At 30.5% G+C, this 13,208-nt stretch overlaps 2 protein-coding genes across 3 annotated transcripts; both read left to right on the top strand.

Moving 5' to 3' along the window:
* Positions 1–1,096: 1,096 nt before the first annotated feature.
* On the top strand, positions 1,097–5,324 carry LOC123894083. Of its 2 annotated transcripts, XR_006803611.1 has the most exons (12): positions 1,287–1,502; positions 1,574–1,773; positions 1,896–1,956; positions 2,216–2,264; positions 2,821–2,875; positions 2,955–3,042; positions 3,114–3,232; positions 3,584–3,709; positions 3,930–4,017; positions 4,391–4,545; positions 4,784–4,942; positions 5,178–5,324. XR_006803611.1 is itself a non-coding variant. In XM_045943962.1 (11 exons), the coding sequence occupies exons 1-11, from the start codon at positions 1,334–1,336 to the stop codon at positions 4,841–4,843; spliced, it is 1,170 nt and encodes a 389-aa protein (XP_045799918.1). In that variant the 5' UTR covers positions 1,097–1,333; the 3' UTR covers positions 4,844–5,034. The 2 variants fall into 2 exon arrangements, 1 of the variants encoding a protein (XP_045799918.1); XM_045943962.1 differs by lacking the exon at positions 5,178–5,324 and having other exon boundaries at positions 1,097–1,502; positions 4,784–5,034.
* A 4,455-nt stretch (positions 5,325–9,779) lies between these two features.
* LOC123894082 (protein SHORT-ROOT-like) lies at positions 9,780–11,545 on the top strand. The gene has a single exon (XM_045943961.1). The coding sequence runs from the start codon at positions 9,864–9,866 to the stop codon at positions 11,223–11,225; it is 1,362 nt and encodes a 453-aa protein (XP_045799917.1). The 5' UTR covers positions 9,780–9,863; the 3' UTR covers positions 11,226–11,545.
* Positions 11,546–13,208: the final 1,663 nt, after the last annotated feature.

Genomic DNA, 13,208 nt, shown 5'->3' with positions numbered 1-13,208 from the left:
GTATATTATACCGCCTTTGTTAAAACATGCGCTCAATCTATACTAACTTAATCACCACCTAGCAAACTCTACATGAGAGTTGAAAAAAGAACGACCAAATAAACGCCAGTCGCGAATAATAGCACTAAATTTGGCAAAATCTTAAAGTAGTTTTCTTAAATCTATCCACCAGAATCTTAGAATCTGCATTAGAAAACACATTCTCCATGAATAAATCTTTCAACCAAATCCAAAAGTTTCGTCCATGCAAATTTCTACCAAAGTTTTAAACATGACATTTGAACTCATAGATAACTCCTAAATAAAAAATGATAGTTAATTTGATGGACTTGGTATAACCAACTTAATTATCTATTTGGTTGTCTTTTGGGTTTTACCAAAATCCATTCACAAATATTATTGCCTGTTTACGTTGTTAAAAAAATTACTTTATATATTTTAAAAGGATTTTTATGAGAAATTATTTGTAATTAGTCGAAGTTATTTCATACTCATAAAGAAGTTTGTTTTAGACTAGGCCAAGAATTAATACACTCGTGGTTAAGATTCAGGTTAAATGCACTCCTTCACGGGAATTTCTCATACTCACTCCATCCCAGAACGAGTAAGCCAGTTGACTGCGTCATGCATGCTAATATATAACTTTGACGATTAATATTTTTAATTGTATAATAATAAAAATTATGAAAATATGATATTTTGAAAATACTCATCGAGATGAATCTAACAACATCTTATATGCTAATATTTGTTTTTATTTATTAGTATAAAAATAGGGTCAAAGTAAGATATGTGAATAGTGTATATAGTCAAAATGACTCACTCATTTTGGGACGGAGGGAGTACAAACTAATGATAATTGATACGATGATAACTACCGTATACTTCCCGCAGCGAATACGCTCCCATACATGTTCACGAGACCGTTAGATTCATCTCAACGACCATCATCGCCTATTTAACCAGTGTTGACACATACAGTTATAACTTATAACCGCTTCCCCCAATATAAAAGCAAACTATGGTGTCAAGGTCCACAATTCAATAATTTTTTAATTTCTTTTCCTTGATCACATGAAGTGTTAATGTGACTTGCAAGTATTTTCTCATCCGTAAAACACTGTACCTGAAGTCTATTACCACTGTAATCGTTTCAGATCTCACCATCAAAATCATCTAATTCTCCATTAAGCAAACAAATTTCAATTGAAAAAATTGAAATTTGACTAGATTTATTTAATTTATAAAATAAAAAAACTTATTTAGATAAAAATTATAAAAAAAAATGAAAAAATGAAAATTTTGTGATTTGCAGCAATTGAGTTGAGTGGAAATGGAAAAGAAAAATGGTGATGATTCTTCTCCGGTGGTGAAGCTCAGTGATTGTTTGGAAGAGCTTCTCAACTTCACTCTCAATTATCACTCTAATCTTCTCAATCTCCAAACCCAATTTTGCTCTACTCTCCTCAAACAACAAGAAAATGATTCTTTTTCTTATTTTGGTATCTTCAATTAACTCAATTTCCTCAAATTCTTATGGCAGTAGTACAATAATTTTTATTTTTATTTGCAGATTCTTTGGAAGGTGTGCCACCATATCCTTTATACAAGCGTCTTGCTTCAGCTCTGTTGAAGTGTATTGATTCTCAAGTATTTTGTAGTAAAAGCTGCAATTTTGAGATGATGAACAATGAATTTGAAAATTCTACCATGCAGAAGAAACATAATGAATGGCAAAAATTGATTTTGGAAAAAGGGTCTGAAATAGTTAATGTATATATAGTGTTACTGTTATGTGAACTGTTGTTTCATTTGTTTGCTCTTATGTATCTATGATTAGGCTGGTTTGGTTTCAATGTGATGTGTGATGTTTTGTTTTTTTGTTGTTTCAACAGATTTTGAAGAGTGTTTCCTTTGAACTCCATGTCCAAGAACCTTTTTTTACACAGCTAAAAGGTATATTCTATTCATCACTTCATTGTCCATTCGAATATGATGATCAAGTTTGATGTAATCACAGCTAAAAAAATTACATAGTTTGCATAACCGGTGTTGCTAGGTTGAATTTGAATAGTTATATACTGTCCCTAAAAGAGACAGTAAAAAAAATAACTGAATGCTAGTAGTAAGAATCGATAATAACGTCTGTTGGTTTGACATTGTCCTTCTAACTAGAATTTAATTCTACTATGTCTTATGATGTTATTGCCTGCAGATGGCCTGAAAACAATTGAGGGGAGGTGTGCCAGTGACAAATACAACAGGTTTCAATGTTATTATACTGTCTTATGATGTTAGCGTTATTTTTTTCCATTCACGTGGAGTTAGTAGTAGACCGCCAAATTCAGTCTTGTGTGTGTTTATGAATCAATTCTGAGTCCTCTTCCTGTAAAAGAAATATAAAATTAACATTCCGAAATAATCAATTAAAAGCATACTTAGAACCAACTAACTGACTTATTAAAAGTTTGAAACCTTTAATGTCAAGAACAAAATTTCAATGGGCTTGTAGCTACATGGCATGTTCTCAAGTCTTTTAGACTTGATTTTGATGATGTTAGAGTTTTGATTCTCCATTAGGCCACATTTCCCCATCTAGGAAGCCAAATCATGTGATATATTTATGTTTTGAATTTTATCAAAATATGTACTGCACGATATTATGTCATAGTCTCCTGAGCCATGTTACCAGCTATATATCAACTTCATTGGATTTTATTATCTCGTTGACTATTGGTTTATTATGAGCTATATGTTTGTCATTTTACTTCTCTCGTTCATTTTCCTGTTTTGATTTTCTTTTTTTAATTTGGTTTCTAGGATTGAATTAGGAAATCTGATTCTCTTAAATAAGTCTGTGGTGTTTGAAGTTCAGGTGATGCTTTGTTTCATTAAGAATTGGTTTTACTGTCTGTAATGGCTTTGTTCTGTCTCTTACTTCATCGATTATATAGGGAGTAAGGCGGTATCCTTCATTTTTTAACATGTTGGAGACAGAAAACCTTGGAGAAGTTCTTCCAGGAGTTGAAAGTGTTGAAGAAGGTACTGCATTGTATTTGTTAATTCTAGATTTTACACGATGTTTCCGTAGTAACACTTGTGGAGCATTATAGGTGTAAAGATCTATCGGAGATTTTACACAGAAGAGAAGGAACAGACAAATGGCGTTCTTGCAATTACTGTATCAAAACTCCCGGTTCAACCATACACTTCTTTGGCTAGCTTATTTTCTGTGGGTTCACTTTTCTATGAAACCATAATAATTGACTAGTTAGCTTTAGAAAATTTCTACAAACCAACTTAAAGTCTCCGATCAAAATTTCTACAAACCAACTTAAAGTGTGATTTTGTCTTTGATTTACTAATTGTTTTTGCAGAAAAGGCAATGGTTAGCTTAATAATTTTACATTTATGTTTTGCTAATGCAGAATAGAAACAACCAGTTATAGCTAGTAATGCTTATCCACTTACATGTCTTGTTTCATTTGACTGCGTGTGGACTAATGCTCGAGTATTCTCATACAGAATTTCACTGTAGAGTTAAAATAGTTCTTGATCATTCTGATGTCTTGCTTTTATCTAGGGATTAAGCTATGAGGGCATTCAAGGTCTTCTCGGTCTAATGCATACCATTGGCACAGTTCCTAATGCACTTCCGCCACCAAGATCAATTCTGTTAGCATCATTTAATTTACCATGCAATCCCAACGTAAGAAAATGAATTTATTGCGAGTTTTTGGGGTTAATTTTGCAGAGTGTTAGTCACTATTACCACCTCTAGGTTTTTTGTTTTTTTTTGGATTTATTTCTGTTATATTTTTTAAGAACCTTAGGAACTAGTATCATTCCACATTAAATTAAGTTTCTAAGAAATTTATCGATACTTAAATACAAATCATAAATGAACACTTTATGATCTAAATATTCAGGAAAATGCCTTGACTGATGGAGCTCGGGCATTGGCCAAGCATGCCTGTAGGAGTAGCAGTGGTTATTGGGGTTCTCTGGTTGGGAATGGTAAGAATCCTTTTTTGAAAGAGAAACTTTTAGATATATCTTTGGTAATTGCTTTTCAATTCTACCTTTGATATCTAGGATTTTCTTCATGTCAAAAAAAAAAAAAGTTCTTATGAATAAGCACTTAGTTAATTAGGTTGTTTACTCAAACACTCAGTTTGTCGAAGATGTTTCTGGTTTGGATTCAATATGTTTGCTTAAACTTTCTCCGTGCTTACCCGATCAGCTCATTCAGGTGTGAGAGTTGCTGATAGCTTCTCTTCTGGCGCTATCACACTCGTTATACACTAGCAGTGTGTCACTGACAGTGTCTTACTTTAAGAAGTAGTTCACATTGTTTTTACTTATCCTGTCTTTTTTACGTTCTTTCCAGATTCTAATAAAAATAAGCTTGCAATGGATGTTATTAACAACTTAATAGAACATTGTTGTTGGATGAATATACACATAGTCCCGCCACATGGAAATGTCTTTGAAATAAGGGTTGCTGATGGATATGGTGCACGTTGGACAGAAGATGGAAGCAAGGTATGTGGAAATTTTAGTATTGAATGTAGTATTGGATTTTCATTTGAGTCAACATGCATTCATACTATATATATATAATGTCTGGGAATCAAGGTGTTAAGTTAACCTGGAGAAAAGTTATATATTTTCAACTTGCATTATTCATATATATATTCTTTAAACTTGGTAGATAGTTATAGTACTTGTATATTAAACATAAAATATCAACCTACTTCTTTTTGATGTATTTGTTTTTCAGTTTATTGGATTTTTAGAGCCATACATGCAAGATGGTCACTCAAAGGGATGGAAGCATTAGTTCTGCTAGCCAGACCATAGCAGCCAGCTACACCTATGTAATAGAATGCCATTTTCCTTTTAGCTTTTGATGAATTGCTATTATGTGCAGTATTTGTTTTTTTGCCGCTACTTTTCTCGGCAATTGTTATTTAGCTAACAACCAACTCTCATACCCTCATAAATGATATGTTTTATACATACTTTTGTTTACATATAGTAGCAGTAGATGATTATAGGGACTACATGTCTTGATCTTATACTTATTGGGTCCTTTACATTGCCATATTATTGGTATGTTATTGTTGTTCTAAATCTATCACCATTACAGTTTATACAAGAAAGGCTTTTAACAGTTTCCTGTGATACCTGCATTGATTTTAACGGTTGCTGTAGCACTAATTGGGAGGTAACGACCAACCAAGTTGTATGACTGTCTTTCTTTGTTTGCATGCATTTATATGTACCTATGTTTTCGTGAATAACAAGTAGATTTTGTGAAATTTGGTTAAACTGTTTCAACCACCAACCATAACAAACATCTTAATCAAAGGAATCAAAGTCCATGTCTCCTGTTTTAAATTTTGTATAGTTTTCTTGTTTTTTTTATAGAGACAAATATCAATTGTCAGTACATTATATTACACACCATATTGTGAAGTTTCATACAATTTTTTTTTGGCTAAATTGTACTTTTGACACCCTAACTTTTACAAACTTGCGATTTTGACCCCTTAACTTTCAAAATACCACTTTTGCTCCTCTAACGTTCACAAACTTATGATTTTAACCCCCTAACTTTAACCCTTTTGCAAAAGGATGGCCCCCCACTGAATTTGACCAAGTCAAAGCACATGCCATGTCGACGTGTCTTGCCATGTGGACAATGACTCAGGCCACGTTAGCATGGCTTGCCACGTATGCTGATGTAACATGTGAGTCATCGTCTACGTGGCAAGAAACGCTGATGTGGCATGTGACTTACTTATCACGTGTGTGTTGACTTGGTCAGGGGACCAAAATCGCAAGTTTATAAAAGTTAAGGGGCTAAAAATGTAATTTAGTCAATAAACTATCTGCCTCAGTACTGCCTTATGGTGTGTAATTTCAATTTCAGTTAGAATTATACTAGTATCTTGGATGTATAGGTAATCATATAGGAAATAAGCATCCATTGAAAATTGAGGGATGTATAAAAAATCTTTGAGGGAAGTTAGTGGAGGAATGTAATGTCAGCATCTTTCAACCATCTTTGTAACAAAGTCAAGTTGCTCTTATTAATTTTCATTTTCATTCACATATGTAATTATTGCATGCATCTGAAGCTTGCAGATTTTGATAAGACTACATAATCCCTTTATTATGTGGCCAAATTTCAATGGATCTACAGTTTGTTATGCTCAATTGGTAGTAGCTGATATGTACTATATCTAGTTCCACAATTGGTTAGAAACTTTTAAAAAGCTAGACAAGATATCTTTACCAGAGATAATGAAATCAGAATCTCCCACTAAATTGTGTTCATGTTATTAGTTACACGTTTTTCTCACTTGTATACTTAAAATGTTAAAAAAGAAAATTCATGTAACAATGATTATTGATAATTAGTAATTGCTGAATACCAAGATTAACTGATTTTCTTTATTGTATTGTTGTGTGAGAAAAACATTACGTGACCCTCCTTGAATCAGCTAATTATTTTGTTTGCATTAAGGTTATAACAATTACAATTTGACAACTTCTGATTTATCAATTAAACATCTATTTGAAATCCATTAACCACTTAAAAAATTGTTGCGAAAGTTGTCTAAAATTGATTCTCCAAAATTTATTTTTGTTAATAGTGACGGAATTTTATCATGAAAGTTAGTGACGGAGTTCTATTATCAACACTACGTGTATGTTATCATTTTCTCTCTTGTAACAAAAAAAAAAGTGTATACTATCATGAAAATTTGTGGGAAAATCGTATAAAAAAAGGACATAATCCTTTTAAATATTTCATGGCACAATATTTTTTCTTCAATAATCTAATAGTTAGATTCAAACATTTTAAATATGGAGAAATATAAAATCTTATATTCAAAATCCGTAGCTACATATTAGTATCTCTGCAACTATCAACTGAATTGTATTAACGGGACATTTCCGGACATAACTTTATATCTTATAGAATTGAATGAATGATCGACACATGTGGACAAAGAAAGTTGCAAAAACAATCATGGACAACCATCAATAGGATCGCCCATAAACCTTTTTTCTAACAAAGTAAAATAATTAAGAAAAATGATGAAACTGTGCATAGACACTTCTCCAATGATTAGATAGTGTGTTGGTAACATGAGCTTTACCCATCTTGTCTTCTTGTCTAATCATTAGCTGGGAATAATTGTTACATTTGATACTATAAAATTTTGAGCTATTACATTGTTAAACTCATATTCATTTAAATATGGATGAATGCCTCCAACATTAATTTGAGTTCTTTTTTATGATTGGAGAAGTTAGTTAGTTATGTTATGTGTCTACTTAAATATACATGAAAAAAAAAAGTGAAACATATTTGTAGATTACTATTCGAAACCGTATCAAGCACAACTAAAAACGAGTTAAAAAAAACAATATTTAAATAATGATATATACATAATTAACAAATAAAAAATTGAAAAGTTCTAACATAAATACAGGTACTCTATATAAGAGGGTTTTTTTTTATAAACAAAAGTATGAATTATAAGGAGTATAAGGGGTACTCAATCTCTTACAATTCAAAATAAATAACCCTTAACTACATTACAAACAGACTAATGGATTACTACACCGATTAGAATAATCCCTATATAAGAGGGTTGAACACAACAAATGTGAAGCGGATGAACTTCAACCCTACGTATAAGTGGCATACGGGTTTGAGTTTGGGCCAATAATTTAATATAGTGTTTTCTCTTCTCATCCCCGCATTTTTCAAAACTCTTTAATTTATTCGTATTTTAATATTCGAACATGAAAAATAAAAGTTTTTTACATGTCCATAATTTAAAATTCGAACAAATTAGAGGGTTGAACTTCAAGGGGTTGAAAGAGGAATTGCTATTTACTATTGAACATATATTTTGAAAATCTCTTATTACATATTGTGTAGATTAGGCAGTGCTAACTTATTTGATGTTTTAGGTCATCAAAATTAATGGGATCAAAAGGATGGCATCATAACTGAATTGAAAAGCATTTTCTAGACTAATTTTGGATGCATGCAATTGCAATCAATATTTTTTTTAGACATCTTCTGAAATTTACAAGGTGGTGAGTGGTGACATATACCCTCAAGATGCCAATCCAAAAGCTGGAGGGAAGTCATCGTCAGGCATATATCATCTCTGTCATTATAATCTTATAGCATCATCATCATAATAATTAATTAGTAAACAAGCAACTAACATGTCTATTTTTGTACTTCCATATTATAGATGTCAAATAATCATAGTCATTTATCTAATGTAAGCAAAAAAAAATAAAAATAATCATACAGATGTAACAACGATTAATTTATCAAATAAAAAAAATCTTCATCGACAAATTTATTAAATACGAGAGGTTCTTGGGAAATATTTTGCACACAGTTACTGTGTTAACGCAACAACCGATGCCGATCAATCGATCAAAAAAGAAGGGTTGCGATTCAAATTTTTTTTACGCAAGGTTGAGATTGAAACTGTATGAAATTGATCAAATTGTACTATATAAATCAGAGCCGTTATATATATATCACTTTTCTAAAAGCCAAGATCGCCTACTACATGAAACTTCGTAAAGCAGTTACAACAGGCAACTCCAATTCAGATTCTTCCTTCTTATTCAATTTTTTTTCATATACAAGAGTCAAACATTTAGCTAGCTAGTGATTAAAAAGGTTAGGAATCGTTAAAACGAATCGTTATTGGACTCAAATGGTTATTGAGTTATCCTTAAAACGAATCGTTTAAAAAAATTCAAATTTGATTTCTGATGAAAAACAATTCTTGACTAGGGTTAATAAAAAAAAAGGTTAAATTAATTAGCAATAAGCATGTCAACAAGGTATTAATAATCCGACAACATCAAATCTGGTTACAATATTATGTAGCTATAGAATTTATCTATATCTCTTTGTTTGCATTCCTTAAAGAAATATTTTGTTTGTTATTTTTCTCTTAGAATGATCTGTTTGCCATCCAGTGACGGAGGATTCCTCACCCACATATTTTATTTGTGAGAATTTATGTTATATTCTTTCCTATGGGACTTGTTTGATTAAACAAAACACTACTATGACAAGGAATTGGTGGGTTCCTTTCGCCTCCATAGGGACTTACTTGTTTATTGTGCTGGTATTGTTAATTAATTTAAAATTGACTTTACTAACTATACTAATAATAATAAGTTTTACAAAAATGTGCAATCATATATATCACAATCTATACATAGTTAGCGGAGGCAAAAATGTGAATCTTCTCTTTTACCTTTGACTTGATCATGCGGTAAGAGAAGTTGCAAAGGTTAAAATAAGCGTTTGATTTATTTTTTAGCTTATGCAAAACAATTTATACAAAATAAATAAGTTTTTATGTATTATTTATAAATTTGTTAAGGTATTTTATGAAATAATAGCTTATGAAGATACAATTTTTACTAGCGAGAACTTATTAATTAACATAAAAGCTTATTTATTTACATAAGCTATTTTTCATAAATTTAAAAATAAGCTAATTCAAGCGGACCCTAATAAAATTCAATTTTTAAAAAATAAAAATAAAAAATAACCACATTAATTAAATTTATGTACGTCAACATACTAATCTAATAATACTATATTAATATACAATAATACACAATCAATTATTAAAATATTATCCACATGACAAGTTTTGAAAATGACCTTGTATATAATTTCCAAAAAAAATAAAATTAAAGACCATGGCTTTTAAGCACAAAAGAGATTAAAATTTCTTCCTTCACAACACATATGTGTTCCATATTAATTCTCCATAACCCTCCATATTATGTATCATAAAGAGAATCAAAACATGGAGATAAGTCCATACAATACTTCAAAGAAAAAAACACACATGAAGAAGTTGAACCATCAAAACAATAATTTTATTGTTCAAGAAGCTTCAACAATAGACATGATGCATACATCATCAAGCAATAATCATCAAACATCTTCAGATTCAAGTGAGACATGTCATCATGATCAAGATGGTAAATGGTCTTCTAAACTTCTCAAAGAGTGTGCAATAGCAATATCTAATAGAGATTCATCCAAAATTCATCATCTTCTTTGGATGTTAAATGAGTTATCTTCACCTTATGGAGATATTGATCAAAAACTAGCTTCATATTTTCTACAAGCTCTTTTTTCTAAGGCAACACAATCTGGTCAAAAGTGTTACAAAACTCTTTCATCAATTGCTCACAAAAACCATTCCTTTGATTCATCAAGAAAATTAATACTCAAGTTTCAAGAGGTAAGTCCTTGGACAACTTTTGGACATGTAGCATCAAATGGTGCTATTTTAGAAGCTTTAGAAGGAGAGAAAAAACTTCACATAATTGATATTAGTAACACACTTTGTACTCAATGGCCTACTCTTCTAGAAGCTTTAGCTACAAGAAATGATGAAACACCTCACCTTAAACTCACAATTGTTGTCACAAATAATATTTCTAGTGTTATTGTCATGAAAGAAGTTGGTCAAAGAATGGAGAAATTTGCTAGGTTAATGGGAGTACCTTTTGAATTAAATGTTATTAGTGGTTTGAAACATTTAAGGGAGTTAACAAAAGAAAGATTAGGAGTTCAAGAAGATGAAGCAATAGCTTTGAATTGTGTTGGAGCATTAAGAAGAGTTGAAGTTGAAGAAAGAGAAAATTTGATTCAATTTTTCAAATCTCTTAATCCTAGAGTTGTTACATTTGTTGAGGAAGAAGGTGATTTTATTAGTAATGATTTTGTTAAATGTTTTGAAGAGTGTCTTAAATTTTACACAATTTATTTTGAGATGTTGGAAGAAAGTTTTGCACCAACAAGTAATGAGAAATTGATGTTAGAAAGAGAGTGTTCAAGAAGCATAGTTAGGGTTTTGGCTTGTGATCACGAATTCGACGATAACGATGATGATGAAGATGGTGGTGATGATTGTGAGAAAAGAGAAAAAGGAACACAATGGTTTGAAAGACTTAAGAATGAATTTTCACCTAGTGGATTTAGTGATGATGTTGTGGATGATGTCAAAGCTTTGCTAAAAAGATATCAAAGTGGTTGGTCACTTATTGTGCCTCAAGGAGATGATAATCAAAAAGGAATTTATCTAAAATGGAAGGAGGAAGTAGTTGTTTGGGCATCAACATGGAAACCCTAGATGACTTAGTTAGCTATATAGCTTTCTTTCTTTGTGAATTGAATTAATATTTATGTAATATTATCATATTTTGTGGTAGCTATATATCAATCTATATGGCTAATAATTATGTTATATATACACAAATAAATTAAGGATGATGATTTGGCCTGCTTTTGTGTGGATATATAGCAAAACATATATATCTGGATTTTTTCTTTTAACTTTCTTTCTTGATTTGTATACTTTGTAATCTTTCTTCTGTCCAAACTTCTTTAATTAAAGACTATGGGAGTTTGTGTTGATACAAGGCTCTTTACTTACATGCACTTCTTATTTTAATTTTGTAATAATATAAAGTTCAATATTTTGAAGGTGTGTTTGCACATGTGCTCTTTAATTTTATGAATTTCTTCATGGCTAGCTAGCTTCACTTTTTTGAACAAGGATTATATATATATATTTCCTTATAATTAAATTCATTTTCTTTCATTTCATTGGTACCTTTATCAAATTTCATGCATGGATGATGATATAGTGGAGTACAGTACATGTTTTTGAGGCGACTTTGTACCAAATAATCGAATGATTATGACATCATCATATCACTATCATCGCATAGTACGTACATTAGCTTAAATTTTCCAAGAAGAACAAAACAGGAAGATAAACCAAAATCTAAAATCTCAATTAATATGTGAATTGTTCCAAGTCATTAATTTGGTTGGTAAAATATAGTACTCCCTCCGTCACAAAACTTTAGTCCTTTTGAAATTTTGCACGGAGATTAAGAAATGATAAAAAATGATAAGTAAAGTTATTTTTACTCTTACTTTATTAGAAGAGAAAATATATTTAATTAATGTTTTAACTTTAGTAAGGATACAAATGGTAAAATATCATTAAATGTGCATTGATTTCTTAAAAAAACTAAAGTTTTGGAACAAAACTAAAAAGATAAAAAGACTACAGATTTGGAACGGGGGAATATTGAAAATGTAAAAAATTGAAAATTGTGGGTTCAAAAATTTGCGTCTTATTTTAGCATATTCTATCTAAAATAGTAAGAGTTTTAGTAAACAAAAAAATAAAAATAAAAAAATGGTTAGAGTTTAAATTTAAAAACTCTAACCACAAAAAAAAATATCATGACCATTTTTCTAGAAAAAATAATTTATTAACAATCATGATCCATCAAGATCTGCCTTGAAAAAAATACTTGTAACCTGCACAAATTTACACTTCTAAGTTTTATTTATTTTTATACACTTCTAAGTTCTAACTACTACCACTAATAAATAATAATACTAATTAATAGAGAAATGAATTTGAACAACTATTTTGTGACAATTTTTAGACAATTTTTTTTTCTATACTCAGATGATGTATTTATCCTTATATATTCTCTCTTGTTTTTGACCAATAAAAGTGAAAAAAAAAAAAACAATTATCACAAAGTTGTCAGTTCAAATATTATTACTCTAATTACTCTAATAGATAGATGCAAATTGTTGCCATATATGAGTGGTACATGCAATATGAAAATTTAGCACACGATCGATTTCTTTTTTTTTCCCAATAGAGATGAGAATCGAAACTAGAATTTCTAACATATTACTCAAATCCTTCATCACTAGACCAAGTCACTTAGCACACGATCGATTTTGAAAGAAAAGGGATAAGACACAAAAAGACAGATAGCATAAACGTAAAATATACATGTGTTTGTAATTGCATGTGAATATTTCCGAGAAAGAAGCTCTAAGAATTGCAAATGTACGTATAGTGACTCTTTTTCTTCACTATAAAGCCAACTTTGTGGAAATGTGGGAGAATTAATAGACCTTAGTGGGAAACATGGAAAACGTACATGATGTGCCATATATATAATTTTCAAAAAGTTATAATCTCCATATATATAGAACTAGAATATTTTCTATATATGGGCCATGACTTGGTTTTTCATATCGATCCCTTATAATTAATTTCCCTTTATTTGCTTTT

This window comes from Trifolium pratense, linkage group LG7 (genome assembly GCF_020283565.1).
Source record: "Trifolium pratense cultivar HEN17-A07 linkage group LG7, ARS_RC_1.1, whole genome shotgun sequence".
In the NCBI taxonomy this organism is placed as follows: Eukaryota; Viridiplantae; Streptophyta; class Magnoliopsida; order Fabales; family Fabaceae; genus Trifolium; species Trifolium pratense.
Note: the sequence above shows the minus strand (reverse complement) of the source record. Positions and strands in the feature narration are given on the sequence as shown.

Bases quoted from the DNA above. Each gene is read 5' to 3' on its own strand.
- LOC123894083 (XM_045943962.1), top strand. From the start codon at position 1,334: ATGGAAAAGAAAAATGGTGATGATTCTTCTCCGGTGGTGAAGCTCAGT. The intron at 3,233-3,583 runs GTGGGTTCACTT...GCTTTTATCTAG, and splicing joins CTTTGGCTAGCTTATTTTCT to GGATTAAGCTATGAGGGCAT. The intron at 4,018-4,390 runs GTAAGAATCCTT...CGTTCTTTCCAG, and splicing joins GGGTTCTCTGGTTGGGAATG to ATTCTAATAAAAATAAGCTT.
- LOC123894082 (XM_045943961.1), top strand. From the start codon at position 9,864: ATGTATCATAAAGAGAATCAAAACATGGAGATAAGTCCATACAATACT.